This window comes from Atractosteus spatula, chromosome 3 (genome assembly GCF_055471065.1).
Source record: "Atractosteus spatula isolate fAtrSpa1 chromosome 3, fAtrSpa1.hap1, whole genome shotgun sequence".
Classification (NCBI taxonomy): domain Eukaryota; kingdom Metazoa; phylum Chordata; class Actinopteri; order Semionotiformes; family Lepisosteidae; genus Atractosteus; species Atractosteus spatula.
Window position 1 is genome coordinate 18,214,410 of NC_142708.1, and position 16,449 is coordinate 18,230,858.

At 37.5% G+C, this 16,449-nt stretch overlaps 1 protein-coding gene across 2 annotated transcripts in view; it reads left to right on the forward strand.

The window, feature by feature from the left end:
- Window positions 1–16,449, forward strand: part of aopep (aminopeptidase O (putative)) — a 137,121-nt gene that overhangs the window by 54,291 nt on the left and 66,381 nt on the right. For both annotated transcript variants that reach the window (XM_088910658.1, XM_088910657.1), the window contains exons 7-8: window positions 14,849–14,951; window positions 16,057–16,164. In XM_088910658.1, the coding sequence (XP_088766784.1) occupies window positions 14,849–14,951; window positions 16,057–16,164 (211 nt within the window). The remainder of the gene's footprint in view (window positions 1–14,848; window positions 14,952–16,056; window positions 16,165–16,449) is intronic.

Sequence of the window (16,449 nt, forward strand, 5' to 3'; positions counted from 1 at the left end):
AATAAAATGATACTTTTAGCCCAACTTTAGTGGGAATTGTGATGCTGACCCCGATACAACACAAATCAGTCATATTTCATGCTGCATTCCAGCAGCAGGTGACCAAACCAAAAATACTGGAATTGTACAACAGATTCAGTGCAGATACAATAAAGGTGCTTTGAAGCATTGCATTAAATGTTTCTGATGAGTTTGGAGTGATATGGGTAACTTTCTGAACACAGGATGTGAAGGCAAGGTGTTTGATTGGTGTAATACAAGTGCCCGAGCTAGGGTTAGGGTTAGGATTTGAATGAGAAGTAGACATTTACTGATACCTTTGCTGTGCTTTTGGAGGCAGTTGAAATGCAGGAAAAGTGTTGTTTTGTTGTTTCCTTGACGACAACTTTTGGCCCACATTTGCGATTTTTGCTAAGCCGCGCGGCTGTCGCTCAAAAAGGGTTAAAAATGCAAATTTTTTCAAGCACACTTTCTACATGCTAAACTCTTTCGTTTTTTGTATTGGAATCCAAATAAAATGATACTTTTAGCCAAACTTTAGTGGGAATTGTGATGCTGACCCCGATACAACACAAATCAGTCATATTTCATGCTGCATTCCAGCAGCAGGTGACCAAACCAAAAATACTGGAATTGTACAACAGATTCAGTTCAGATACAATGAAGGTGCTTTGAAGCATTGCATTAAATGTTTCTGATGAGTTTGGAGTGATCTGGGTAACTTTCTGAACACAGGATGTGAAGGCAAGGTGTTTGATTGGTGTAATACAAGTGCCCGAACTAGGGTTAGGGTTAGGGTTTGAATGAGAAGTAGACATTTACTGATGCCTTTGCTGTGCTTTTGGAGGCAGTTGAAATGCAGGAAAAGTGTTGTTTTGTTATTTCCTTGACGACAACTTTTGGCCCACATTTGCGATTTTTGCTAAGCCGCGCGGCTGTCGCTCAAAAAGGGTTAAAAATGCAAATTTTTTCAAACACACTTTCTACATGCTAAACTCTTTCGTTTTTTTTATTGGAATCCAAATAAAATGATACTTTTAGCCAAACTTTAGTGGGAATTGTGATGCTGACCCCGATACAACACAAATCAGTCATATTTCATGCTGCATTCCAGCAGCAGGTGACCAAACCAAAAATACTGGAATTGTACAACAGATTCAGTGCAGATACAATAAAGGTGCTTTGAAGCATTGCATTAAATGTTTCTGATGAGTTTGGAGTGATCTGGGTAACTTTCTGAACACAGGATGTGAAGGCAAGGTGTTTGATTGGTGTAATACAAGTGCCCGAACTAGGGTTAGGGTTAGGGTTTGAATGAGAAGTAGACATTTACTGATACCTTTGCTGTGCTTTTGGAGGCAGTTGAAATGCAGGAAAAGTGTTGTTTTGTTATTTCCTTGACGACAACTTTTGGCCCACATTTGCGACTTTTGCTAAGCCGCGCGGCTGTCGCTCAAAAAGGGTTAAAAATGCAAATTTTTTCAAACACGCTTTCTACATGCTAAACTCTTTCGTTTTTTGTATTGGAATCCAAATAAAATGATACTTTTAGCCCAACTTTAGTGGGAATTGTGATGCTGACCCCGATACAACACAAATCAGTCATATTTCATGCTGCATTCCAGCAGCAGGTGACCAAACCAAAAATACTGGAATTGTACAACAGATTCAGTTCAGATACAATGAAGGTGCTTTGAAGCATTGCATTGAATGTTTCTGATGAGTTTGGAGTGATTTGGGTAAGTTTCTGAACACAGGATGTGAAGGCAAGGTGTTTGATTGGTGTAATACAAGTGCCCGAGCTAGGGTTAGGGTTAGGGTTTGAATGAGAAGTAGACATTTACTGATGCCTTTGCTGTGCTTTTGGAGGCAGTTGAAATGCAGGAAAAGTGTTGTTTTTTTATTTCCTTGGCGACAACTTTTGGCCCACATTTACGATTTTTGCTAAGCCGCGCGGCTGTCGCTCAAAAAGGGTTAAAAATGCAAATTTTTTCAAACACACTTTCTACATGCTAAACTCTTTCGTTTTTTGTATTGGAATCCAAATAAAATGATACTTTTAGCCAAACTTTAGTGGGAATTGTGATGCTGACCCTGATACAACACAAATCAGTCATATTTCATGCTGCATTCCAGCAGCAGGTGACCAAACCAAAAATACTGGAATTGTACAACAGATTCAGTTCAGATACAATGAAGGTGCTTTGAAGCATTGCATTGAATGTTTCTGATGAGTTTGGAGTGATTTGGGTAACTTTCTGAACACAGGATGTGAAGGCAAGGTGTTTGATTGGTGTAATACAAGTGCCCGAGCTAGGGTTAGGGTTAGGGTTTGAATGAGAAGTAGACATTTACTGATGCCTTTGCTGTGCTTTTGGAGGCAGTTGAAATGCAGGAAAAGTGTTGTTTTGTTGTTTCCTTGACGACAACTTTTGGCCCACATTTGCGATTTTTGCTAAGCCGCGCGGCTGTCGCTCAAAAAGGGTTAAAAATGCAAATTTTTTCAAACACACTTTCTACATGCTAAACTCTTTCGTTTTTTGTATTGGAATCCAAATAAAATGATACTTTTAGCCAAACTTTAGTGGGAATTGTGATGCTGACCCCGATACAACACAAATCAGTCATATTTCATGCTGCATTCCAGCAGCAGGTGACCAAACCAAAAATACTGGAATTGTACAACAGATTCAGTTCAGATATGATGAAGGTGCTTTGAAGCATTGCATTAAATGTTTCTGATGAGTTTGGAGTGATTTGGGTAACTTTCTGAACACAGGATGTGAAGGCAAGGTGTTTGATTGGTGTAATACAAGTGCCCGAGCTAGGGTTAGGGTTAGGGTTTGAATGAGAAGTAGACATTTACTGATGCCTTTGCTGTGCTTTTGGAGGCAGTTGAAATGCAGGAAAAGTGTTGTTTAGTTGTTTCCTTGACGACAACTTTTGGCCCACATTTGCGATTTTTGCTAAGCCGCGCGGCTGTCGCTCAAAAAGGGTTAAAAATGCAAATTTTTTCAAACACACTTTCTACATGCTAAACTTTCGTTTTTTGTATTGGAATCCAAATAAAATGATACTTTTAGCCAAACTTTAGTGGGAATTGTGATGCTGACCCCGATACAACACAAATCAGTCATATTTCATGCTGCATTCCAGCAGCAGGTGACCAAACCAAAAATACTGGAATTGTACAACAGATTCAGTTCAGATACAATGAAGGTGCTTTGAAGCATTGCATTGAATGTTTCTGATGAGTTTGGAGTGATTTGGGTAACTTTCTGAACACAGGATGTGAAGGCAAGGTGTTTGATTGGTGTAATACAAGTGCCCGAGCTAGGGTTAGGGTTAGGGTTTGAATGAGAAGTAGACATTTACTGATGCCTTTGCTGTGCTTTTGGAGGCAGTTGAAATGCAGGAAAAGTGTTGTTTTGTTGTTTCCTTGACGACAACTTTTGGCCCACATTTGCGATTTTTGCTAAGCCGCGCGGCTGTCGCTCAAAAAGGGTTAAAAATGCAAATTTTTTCAAACACACTTTCTACATGCTAAACTTTCGTTTTTTGTATTGGAATCCAAATAAAATGATACTTTTAGCCCAACTTTAGTGGGAATTGTGATGCTGACCCCGATACAACACAAATCAGTCATATTTCATGCTGCATTCCAGCAGCAGGTGACCAAACCAAAAATACTGGAATTGTACAACAGATTCAGTGCAGATACAATAAAGGTGCTTTGAAACATGGCATTAAATGTTTCTGATGAGTTTGGAGTGATTTGGGTAACTTTCTGAACACAGGATGTGAAGGCAAGGTGTTTGATTGGTGTAATACAAGTGCCCGAGCTAAGGTTAGGGTTAGGGTTTGAATGAGAAGTAGACATTTACTGATGCCTTTGCTGTGCTTTTGGAGGCAGTTGAAATGCAGGAAAAGTGTTGTTTTGTTGTTTCCTTGACGACAACTTTTGGCCCACATTTGCGATTTTTGCTAAGCCGCGCGGCTGTCGCTTAAAATGGGTTAAAAATGCAAATTTTTTCAAACACACTTTCTATATGCTAAACTGTTTCGTTTTTTGTATTGGAATCCAAATAAAATGATACTTTTAGCCCAACTTTAGTGGGAATTGTGATGCTGACCCCGATACAACACAAACCAGTCATATTTCATGCTGCATTCCAGCAGCAGGTGACCAAACGAACAATACTGGAATTGTAAAAGAGAATCAGTTCAGATACGATGAAGGTGCTTTGAAGCATTGCATTGAATGTTTCTGATGAGTTTGGAGTGATCTGGGTAACTTTCTGAACACAGGATGTGAAGGCAAGGTGTTTGATTGGTGTAATACAAGTGCCCGAGCTAGGGTTAGGGTTAGGGTTTGAATGAGAAGTAGACATTTACTGATGCCTTTGCTGTGCTTTTGGAGGCAGTTGAAATGCAGGAAAAGTGTTGTTTAGTTGTTTCCTTGACGACAACTTTTGGCCCACATTTGCGATTTTTGCTAAGCCGCGCGGCTGTCACTCAAAAAGGGTTAAAAATGCAAAATGTTTCAAACACACTTTCTACATGCTAAACTCTTTCGTTTTTTGTATTGGAATCCAAATAAAATGATACTTTTAGCCAAACTTTAGTGGGAATTGTGATGCTGACCCCGATACAACACAAATCAGTCATACAGATGCAGCCATTCAAAATGCGCGGGCGATACCGCATTATTTTGCGGTACGCTGTACGCAGTCTACCGCAAGCTACCGGTAAATACCGCGAGTTACCGTAAATTCTCCTATAATACGACAAGCAAAATAATAGTATCCGGAATTTCCGCAAGGTGGAGCTAATAAAGCTCAACCTCTCATGTTTGAGCTGTGGCCATCAAAGTCTTTAACGAAGATATTACTAATAGTATTAATAATGAATGACCTTGGACAAGCTGTAAGTGTAAACTCAAAGTATTGCCCTGGTCAACATTCTTTTTTTCATTGACCATCTTTGTAAAAGTAACACCACAGCATTTCGCAATCACGCATTTGTTTCCAATCATGCAAAGTACAGTGATTCACCATGCCTTTCACATGCTCATAAAAGAGATTGATTTAGGAACATAAACATATTACCGTATGCAAACTGTACTGTATACAGTATGTATATGTATATTTAATGTCTTAACTGTGCCCGTTTAAGTATTGACTATTCATATCTAATTTTACCACTGAAGGGAAATCTTAGTAGCTGAGCATAAAAAGAATAGGAGCATACTGCAACGCGTGTGAAGGCCATAAACGATATTAATTTTGGAACATAAACATACAGTATATGGCTGGTCTCGGTACTTTAAAGAAAACATACACGATACATGGTTTCATTATGACCAGAATCTGTCTTGAGATATTTTTAACTTGATTTACAGTATTTGAGAGGTATGTCTTAACACCGATACTACAGTGCTTAAGTACTGCTCACGTATATGTTTCTAGGTTTATATTATGCATTTCATAAGGTCAAATTACTTTTGAGCAACTAATAAGAAGCGCGAAACGGTATGCGTTTTAGTTTCGTTTCGTGCTGGGACCCGTGGATTGATTAGAGATATCAAGTACATACAAGTCATTTTTTAAATGTTGTAGTTCGTCTTGAAAAAATGTTACGAGTACATCATCTATCAACAATTACACAGGTTCTGTTTCCATATTGCGGATTTTGGTTACGTAATATTATTTTCTAGATTTCACGTTGTGAATATATGATTTGGGCAAACAGAGCCGCAAAGAAGTACATTATGGGTTGTTGTTTTTTTTATGCAGTTTTATCTAGAACAAGCGATGCTTAAACCTTTGTCTGATTCTTGTGAAACTATCCACACGACAGTTACAGTACCTAGGAGTTGACTTCAGTGATGTCACTGATGGGATGTTTCTAAAAATCCATCCTCTGTAAAACGTCTTCTCTAGTTGTCCTGCATATGTATTCGCTAATGAAGCTGTGTGTTCTGAGCCTGGATCTCTACATTTCTGTATGAACCAGCTTAGAGGGCTAAAGACAGCTTGTGTTTAAATTGAGTGTAAGGCAATTTATGCTTCTAAAGTCATGGTCAGCATTTATTATTGTACTGTGCTGTAAACTTGTTCTGTGCCAAGTCACATTATTTTATAGCGTTTTTATAGCGTTATTAAATCCGGTGGAGTTTCCTGACTCCCATGTCACATGGTCTGTGATTGAAACTTGTAAAACCGGTTTAATTCGTCACAGCCAGCACTCCGGTTGTAAAGTAGAAGCAGGCGAGATTTCCAGCGAAAAACACCTCCCCCTTCTTCAGGTGTGAGGGTCTTCTGCTCAGAATGAAACGCTAAAATGTAATGTAGGCTCTGAATGGGTTCAATTGTGATTTGGGCTTGATTAAGGTCGCTGCCTTTCATCTAAAACCCTACTTGAATCCTTCTAAACTAAAAATCAGTGTTTGTGAGTTCTAAATAAAGAGGTATCCAGGTAACAGTGAAACGGGCGGACAGTCTGGGGAGATCGCCCGTTTTCCATGTAAATAGTTCCCTGGTTCCGCACCCCTTGGTGTTTCTCTCGCTCTCTCTCGGGTCACCTGATCATTAGCTCGAAAGATTTGAGTGCTTTGTGTATATTCTAATGGTAGTGGGGGCAGGGTGTGTGGGAACAGGTTTGGTTGAAATTGCATTGGAGATCTATGTTCTTCACACCTGAAACATTTTCTCTGAAAGTATTTTCTTCGCAGTTTAACCGATCTTGTTACAGCATGTTACAGTTTACTATTATTAACCATATTAATTTTAAGTGCTTAATGTAAAATCTTGTAAAAATATATTTTCATTGTTCAAATATACATTAAGTCTGACTATCATATAATAAGTTAAATACAAAACTAAAGAAAAAATAGGGTTAAATATAATTAAAAATATTTTGCTAACAATGTTAACTGTTTATGAATAATAAAATGTATTAGCTAAGGAGTAGGATGGCACAGTTGTTAGTATGTTTTTTGTTTTGTTTCTTTTTCATAAATACAACAGTAGTACCTGATGTCTCAGTGGCTTTCAAAATTAAATTATGCATGCAAACCTGTGAACTAGAAAGATAACTAAGATATCCATCCATTAATAATGGTGGCAAAGTGGTTAGCATTGCTATCTTGCAGCACTGGGGTCCTAGGTTCAATTCCTGCCATCCTGTGTGTGTGGGGTTTACATGTTCTCTCTGGGTTACATGGTTTTTCTCCATATGTGTGATATGACTCCCTCTCGCACTCCAAAACATACTGGTAAGTTAATTGGTTTATGGGAAAACTGGCCCTGGTGTGTGTGTGTTTGTGTCTGTCTGTCCTGTGATGGACTGGCGCTATGTCCAGGGTGTATTCTGCCTTGTGTCCGTTGCTTACTGGGATAGGCTCCAAATCCTCTGTACTGGATAAAGAGATTAGAAATGGAAGTAAAGGCACTGTGTGGATGGAACTATACACAGTGTTAGAAACCCACTATGAAATGGCAGCATCTCACTGAGAATAAAATATTTTATACTGCTGGCTTAAGGAAACAGCCTTTCCACCTCTCTTGCACATCAGTATCCATACCTAGTTATTTAAACAACTTGCCTCTAATTATAAACATCTTAATATGCTGGCTCTGTGGATCCGCATCAGCTATGTTTGCCCATTCCTTCAATTCATGTGCATCCAACACACAGTTCAATGCCAGCAACTACACATAATCTAAAATACAATCCTTATTTCAGTATCTATGTAAACATATAGTCTGTTAACTTCATCATCTTCATCAAAAGTATGCCTAACCCCATTAGGAAGTGTTCTTGTTATAAGTGTATTCCTCAGCTTTCCCCAAACTATCTTCTTCTTGCCAACATCTCTAGTCTTTTATCCTGCAATAACTCAGCCAACACTTAAATCTCCAAAAGCTGCTTGTGTTAATTTCTTTAAATCACAAATATCATGTGTAAATACTGGCCATGTAATACTCTGCATTGTGGAATAATAGTTTATTTTAAAGGGAACTAGAGAAACTAAGAACTAGAGAAATCTAGTTTTTTTCTAGAATTAATAAATGCACATCCTGTTCACTGAGGAAATTAAATCCACACTGAGCAATCTTCAATATGTTCAGAATATGACAGCAAGAATCCTATCAGGGATGCATTACACCTGTTTTCAAGTCCTTGCACTGGTTACCTATCAGATTTCGAGTCAACTTCAAAATCCTTATCCTCCTTATATACTGTCCTACAACTGTTATTATTGATCTCCGAATTATTGTACTTGACATGACTTCATTCAGCCTTTCCTGAACGTCTATGACAGGCAGAGAGAGTGCTGTTTCTGGTGCGATCTTTTACAGCTGACATTTCACTGTTTTAAACGAACAAGAAATTAGATTGCTCATAAATCACTTATTCTATATAAACACAGCGTGATTGCCCTCCGAAAATCTTCTTTTTCTTGTTCGTTTTAGAGACCTTGATCGAAACTGATTTTAGATGTCAGAAAGGATTTATTTTCTCTGTATTTCCTACATTGCTTTGTCGAGATTTTAACTTTATATCTAACTTTATATCTAGGCTCAGATTTCAACTATAAATCGTACAGTAATTAATAGCAGTAAATACTGATGTTTATACATAAAAAAGTCATGCCTTGGAGTATAGACCCCCAAAGGAATGCCATAGACTCAAACTGCAAAATAAACACATACAGAAAGAAAGTATTTGTATTGTAATTGCAAATCCTGGTACTGTATGAGTGATTGGTATGACTTTCCTCATTACAAATCTCTTATTAGAATTTAAATTTCTCTGTAACTCCAGGTCAGAACAGAGAAAATGTAACTGCCTTAAGGAGTTTACGATTATGAAAAATAGAAGGATAAGCATGATACGTATGTGTTCTGTCATTTTCTAAGTCATGTTACTGAGCACCAAATCTTATTGAGAATATGAATCCATTTAAGGTTTATACCATTAAAGTAACGGTTTATTCCATGCTGAAAATGTTTGTACCAGACTTTTTTGAGGCCTGTTTAATTGTGTCTGAAGTCTGATGTTGTAAATTTTATTGTTAAAAAGATCCATGAAAATGTCACTACTAAAGTTAGCTGGTACTGTTGGTACTGTAAGTGGCAAGTAGAGCTCATATTTTAGATTTTGTGTAGTTGCTAGCGTTGAACTGTGTGTTGGATGCACATGAATTGAAGGAATGGGCAAACATAGCTGATGCGGATCCACAGAGCCAGCATATTAAGATGTTTATAATTAGAGGCAATTTGTTTAAATAACTAGGTATGGATACTGATGTGCAAGAGAGGTGGAAAGGCTGTTTCCTTAAGCCAGCAGTATAAAATGTTTTATTCTCAGTGAGATGCTGCCATTTCATAGTGGGTTTCTAACACTGTGTATAGTTCCATCCACACAGTGCCTTTACTTCCATTTCTAATCTCTTTATCCAGTACAGAGGATTTGGAGCCTATCCCAGTAAGCGATGGACACAAGGCAGAATACACCCTGGACATAGCGCCAGTCCATCACAGGACAGACAGACACAAACACACACACACCAGGGCCAGTTTAAATCTAACCTCAGAACCTTTCTTTTCAGAAGACTTAGTGTCTGTATCTGCTTCATTTTCTAATTTTGGTAGCACCTCTAACTGCTTGTCTTTCTTATATGCATTTACTTTGTAATCTGTGGTCCTTTTATCTGTTTTTACATCTACTGTATTGCTTTGAGATGCCACCTTTAATGGTGATATATCAAATAAAGTTTTTTATTATTGTTATAGGGAAACATGATCAGATTGTCCCTGGTTCAGAAAAAAAGATCTAAAGTATACTAGTTTGTCACTCTTCTAATTCCCTTTGCTAAATGACTTTTCATACTAATCTGATCAATCTAACTGCCAGTTTTCTGTGCTTTCTCTATCCTGCTAGATTTGCAATTATTCTGAAAATTTTCATCTTGAAATAACTCATTTCTAAATACCTTTTTCACTGTTAACATCTTGCAGCAACTCTGCGACAAAATATACACTCTGACAGTTCATCCTGCTACCAACATTAAATAGAACAAATCTTAAGATTTCTATATTTATGTCTTTATTTAGTGGTTTCATTAGTGACAAAGGCTAAACTTTCTTGGAAAAATGTCTTTTATGTGTTGTGGAAAAAACTGACTTGCTTTAACAAAATATGTTTACAAATCCTTTCACCTGGCATTTTCGTAGTTAGAAATTATGGAACGCTCTGTTAAAAGCAAGGGAGTTTTTATGTCCGTTGCAGTTCTTTTGCAACATGAATATAATTATATCGTTATTAATTTCTTGAGATACGCGATTCCATATTATATTCCCTTTTAATCAAATTCTAAAAGTATGCTTGTTGACTCCGGTATCGTGTTAGTTAAAGACTTCGATGCTTAAAATGTTTAGGGAGAAATGGAATACTGGTGTGTATTTTTTTCTTTAAAGTACCAAGACCAGCCATATACTGTATGTTTATGTTCCAAAATTAATATCGTTTATGGCCTTCACACGCGTTGCAGTATGCTCCTATTCTTTTTATGCTCAGGCACTAAGTAAAAGGAGATGCTTCATATTGCTTGACTAATTTTAAAAACTAAGTTAGAAATGCAGACGCTCCCTCGGTGCGCTGCTCTGGTGCGCCGGCTCTTACACAGTGCCTGTCTGCCGTAAGCGTTACAATATACATACCCAACACTGCTTGTACCCATCTGTCATGCAAATAAAACACCTTGAATTGAATTGAATTGAGGGGAGAAGGGGGGGATACTAAAGCCAATACTGGCTCAATGGGCTTTGACGTGCTAATGCGTTGGTTTAACAGTCCGGGTGTGGCAGGCTTCCAATGTCAACTCAACTCGATTGGAAGACAATGAACGTATTTTAGCCCTAAATGAATTAATAGCAAACATGGTTTACATAAAATACATTTTTCCAAGAAAGTTTATAATAATACGATCTATAGTTGAAATCTGAGCCTACTTTAAAAATAAAGGAAAAGCATTTTCAGAGAGCAATCACGCTGTGTTTATGTAGAAAAAGCGATTAGGTTTATGAGCAATCTAATTACCTAATCGCTTAAAACGCTATATAAAATAAAGTTTATTTAGAGATGAATGATCAATGTGGTAGTTTAAATAATGTGAGTCAGGAAACTAACACAGCGCCACCGGATTTAATAACGCAATAAAAACGCTATAAAATAATGTGACACAGTACAGCACAGTACAATAATACTGACCATGACTTTAGAAGCATAAATTACCTTACACTCAATTTAAACACCAGCTTAGAGGTTCATACAGAAAATGTAGAAATGCATTAGCCTGATTATGATTAAAAACACATAATTAAACACGCGTTTGCGATTTAAATCAGAACACGATTTAAATCAATATAAATGTTTATATTGTAACGCATACTGTCCAGCCTCCATTTCTCTATAAAAATTTACTGTTGCACACACACACACAATAGAAGCAGGAACCGCTGTCAGAAGGGAAGATATGTTCAAAATATCGCAAATATCGATCATGTTGCGATATTTTGAAATATAAAAGTCAACTGATTGTCCATAATATCGCTTACCTATTTTTTCGAAGAAATGTTTGTTAAAATAAAAGTTCAGCACCAGCTGGATTCGAACACACAACCTGCCAGTTGGTAGTCACGCACCTAGACCAGTAGGCTACAAGAGAGCTCGCATGATCAGGCAGGCGAAACAGCCCTACACAGCCCTGCCGCAGTACACGGATATAATCATACCGTTATTAAATTCTTTAGATACGCGATTCCATATTATATTCCCTTTTAATCAAATTCTAAAAGTATGCTTGTTGACTCCGGTATCACGTTAGTTAAAGACTTCGAAGCTTACAATGTTTAGGGAGAAATGGAATACCGGTGTGTATTTTTTTCTTTAAAGTACCAAGACCAGCTATATACTGTATGTTTACGTTCCAAAATTAATATCGTTTATGGCCTTCACACGCGTTACAGTATGCTCCTATTCTTTTTATGCTCAGCTACTAAGATTTCCCTTCAGTGGTAAAATTCAATATCTACAACGGGCACAGTAAAGACGTTTACAGTAAGTCTTTCTACGACAGACCAACGGACCACGAGTGCCCCTGTCGGTCAACCAATCACGCACCGCGGTATCCCGTGTCATCATACCTGCGGTATCTGTACCGCGGTGTCTGTGCCGCGCACTTTGAATGGCTGCATCTGTATTTCATGCTGCATTCTAGCAGCAGGTGACCAAACCAAAAATACTGGAATTGTAAAAGAGATTCAGTTCAGATACGATGAAGGTGCTTTGAAGCATTGCATTAAATGTTTCTGATGAGTTTGGAATGATTTGGGTAACTTTCTGAACACAGGGTGTGAAGGCAAGGTGTTTGATTGGTGTAATACAAGTGCCCGAGCTAGGGTTAGGGTTTAGGGTTTGAATGAGAAGTAGACATTTACTGATGCCTTTGCTGTGCTTTTGGAGGCAGTTGAAATGCAGGAAAAGTGTTGTTTTGTTATTTCCTTGACGACAACTTTTGGCCCACATTTGCGATTTTTGCTAAGCCGCGCGGCTGTCGCTCAGAAAGGGTTAAAAATGCTAATTTTTTCAAACACACTTTCTACATGCTAAACTCTTTCGTTTTTGTATTGGAATCCAAATAAAATGATACTTTTAGCCAAACTTTAGTGGGAATTGTGATGCTGACCCCGATACAACACAAATCAGTCATATTTCATGCTGCATTCCAGCAGCAGGTGACCAAACCAACAATACTGGAATTGTACAACAGATTCAGTGCAGATACGATGAAGGTGCTCTGAAACATTGCATTAAATGTTTCTGATGAGTTTGGAGTGATTTGGGTAACTTTCTGAACACAGGATGTGAAGGCAAGGTGTTTGATTGGTGTAATACAAGTGCCCGAGCTAGGGTTAGGGTTAGGGTTTGAATGAGAAATAGACATTTACTGATACCTTTGCTGTGCTTTTGGAGGCAGTTGAAATGCAGGAAAAGTGTTGTTTTGTTGTTTCCTTGATGACAACTTTTGGCCCACATTTGCGATTTTTGCTAAGCCGCGCGGCTGTCGCTCAAAAAGGGTTAAAAATGCAAAATGTTTCAAACACACTTTCTACATGCTAAACTCTTTCATTTTTGTATTGGAATCCAAATAAAATGATACTTTTAGCCAAACTTTAGTGGGAATTGTGATGCTGACCCCGATACAACACAAATCAGTCATATTTCATGCTGCATTCCAGCAGCAGGTGACCAAACCAACAATACTGGAATTGTACAACAGATTCAGTGCAGATACGATGAAGGTGCTTTGAAACATTGCATTAAATGTTTCTGATGAGTTTGGAGTGATTTGGGTAACTTTCTGAACACAGGATGTGAAGGCAAGGTGTTTGATTGGTGTAATACAAGTGCCCGAGTTAGGGTTAGGGTTTGAATGAGAAGTAGACATTTACTGATGCCTTTTCTGTGCTTTTGGAGGCAGTTGAAATGCAGGAAAAGTGTTGTTTTGTTGTTTCCTTGACGACAACTTTTGGCCCACATTTGCGATTTTTGCTAAGCCACGCGGCTGTCGCTCAAAAAGGGTTAAAAATGCAAAATTTTTCAAACACACTTTCTACATGCTAAACTCTTTCCTTTTTTTGTGTTGGAATCCAAATAAAATGTTACAATTTCCTTCCCCAGCAATGTTCTCACTAATCATATGGCTGTAATGGGAATAATCTGCTACTTGGAATGAAGATGAATCATTTAATAAGGCATTTTCTTGCTTTGGTCTCTAAAGAGTAATTGTCTTACATGCTTCAGATGAATTGGTGTCAGCAATAGACGCACAGGGCCACGTTTCAACAGCGCAAAGCTTTCTGTAGGTAATACGTGGCTCAGTGAGATACCAGTTTGAACAAAAGGGTCAGGCTTATCGTTTCTTACCATGCAGTGGGACTACAGATGTGGGAGCGAATGTCTGCTATCCATTTCTAAAATGAGGCAGATGTTTGAAACACTTAAAAAATATGCTGTCGTGATGAAAAGACTAGTCTGGGTACCACGTTACTTTTCCAATTTTCTGTGTCAGGTGCAATCCCTGTCATTTAGTTTTGCTCGTTCCACAGAAAAATTGAAAACACCAATGACTGAAGGGCAAAGCCAAGAGTTTTAGTGTCTTACGACAGTAATACATCTGTGCTGTTCTGAAGCTGGATCCATAAGCTTGGGCAAGCCTCAGCTGGAATGGCGTGTGCTTGCTGCACAGAGAAGACTTTGTTTGGTTTAAAAACAAACTAAAACGGGGGAGGTTTTCATAGTTGGTAATGGAATGAACTCCTTTTACAGTACATGCACAGACATCATAAAAATGTATTTATCAAGTGCTTGAAACTCAGCAGTCTTGTAACGCAAAGATCTGTTGAATGCACAGAAGAAAAATTTGTTCGATTATAGAAGGTGCAGCTATGTAATCCACATTTCAAAAGTAAATTAATGCAAAGAATTCTGCGTGTTAAAGTGACTCACAACAGAATTTTCAAGTTATAGCATTCACAGGAAATAATGGTTTTCCTGTGAATTCTTAGAAGACCAAATACAGGCAAAGTTTAGTTGAGACCTGTTTTACTGGAAATACTGTAGTTCCTATGCTGAAATCTACCCCAGATCTTCTGGATATTAACAACCACAAAACCTAAATAAAACAAATATTTACTACAGTATATATAAAGGCATTGAAATGGGGGCTTGTCTTCAAATGTACGAATGGTAGAAGACAAATTTCACATGTGTTTTATAGGCCGAACAGAGAGCGCACAGGAGACGTCAGTGACTCTGGTGCTTCCCTTGTCAAACATGGCCTCAATCCAGAAAAAATCTTCATGCAGGTTCACTATTTAAAGGTAAGTTATTAAAAAACGCTCTCTTGCTGTATTCCAGCTATAAGAAATCACAACCTTTATGTGTCAGATACAGAACAGCACACTACACTTTTGTTGTGTTCAACACTTCAGTAAAAACATCTAATTTTATATGAAATAAAGAATTTACAAATTAAAAGAGAGTGGTGCTTGGTGTTCATGATGGTTTTTTAACAGTTAAAGTTTAACAGTTAAAGTTACAAAGACTGGAAATGTAATAGAACATTTACAGTATTAATTATTTACAGCATCAGTAGTGACCAAAGGTAAAAATTACTACCTTTGCTCAATCTTCTATGGAAGAATTTCTTTTTTTCTGTTTGTGGTAGTTCTAAACATATCTCTCAGTGTTATTAAGCCAGCTAAGCATTTTGACTGAAAAACATTCCACTGATTGATTCATTAAAGGCTGATGTGTGCAACTATTATGTTTGACATACTTTATTTAAAATAAGGATGAGTCAGAATAACATTATTTAGTAATGCAGTTTCTTCCTTCTTACCCTTTAATCACAGTGAAGAAATGACAAAGATGTCCTAATTCTGTTACCTAATGTATATTCATTTATGAATCTAAGAATACCTGTACATTTGTAGCTATAAATATTACACACACGGTGAAGTTTAAAAATATACTAATTCCTGTAGAAAGATACTGTAAATTATGATTCCTAAACTGATTTGGGATGTAGATGTCCATGAAATTGTGCTATGCTGTAGTTATTATAGATACAATTGTGAAATATTTAACACATATTAAAACAGAGGTACAGTATCTCTTGGAAATTGGCAATGAACGTGTTCATGTTGCAATTTTAAATGACATTTTTCTACGTAAATTTATTACATTTTTTATTAATAAATTTAATTGAAGTAAGGATCTATTAACTGGTGGTACCATTGTGGTTAGTTGTGTGGGAAAAAAATAGCAAATCAGAAGGAAACACTTGTTCATTATTGAGCAGTCTGTCACAGAAAGCGCCATGATGCTTTCAGTTTTTGCGTACAGTGAGAAACCCAGGCAAGGCACGTTGATCCGTTCCAAGAACTCGAAATAATTTAGGCTTGTCCTTTCTTTTTTTTAAAGGGATACTTTCTGCTCTACTTTCTTGCGAGCAAAATAGGAGACGATCGGTTCCTTAAATTCTTTTGCCAGTTTGTGCAAAAGTTCCATGGTCAGCTCATTCTGTCTCAGGTAGGCTGGTCTCTTAGACACTTTACAGCCCTTTTATAATGTAACGCTCAGTGTCTTTGAAGCACTAGAGTGTCCACATATTATTGATCTTACAATCATTTCAGTCAATGAGAAAAGCCATGTAAAAAGTACTCCAACAAGTTATGCTTTTATTGTTCACGACGTCTTTGGATCTTATTTTCTCTGGTACTTGATTATTCAATCTACAACAGTACCAACAAAAATGTAACTTTTTGGTACAAATTTCTGGTCTTCATTACCCATATTTTTAATGTGTTATAAAGT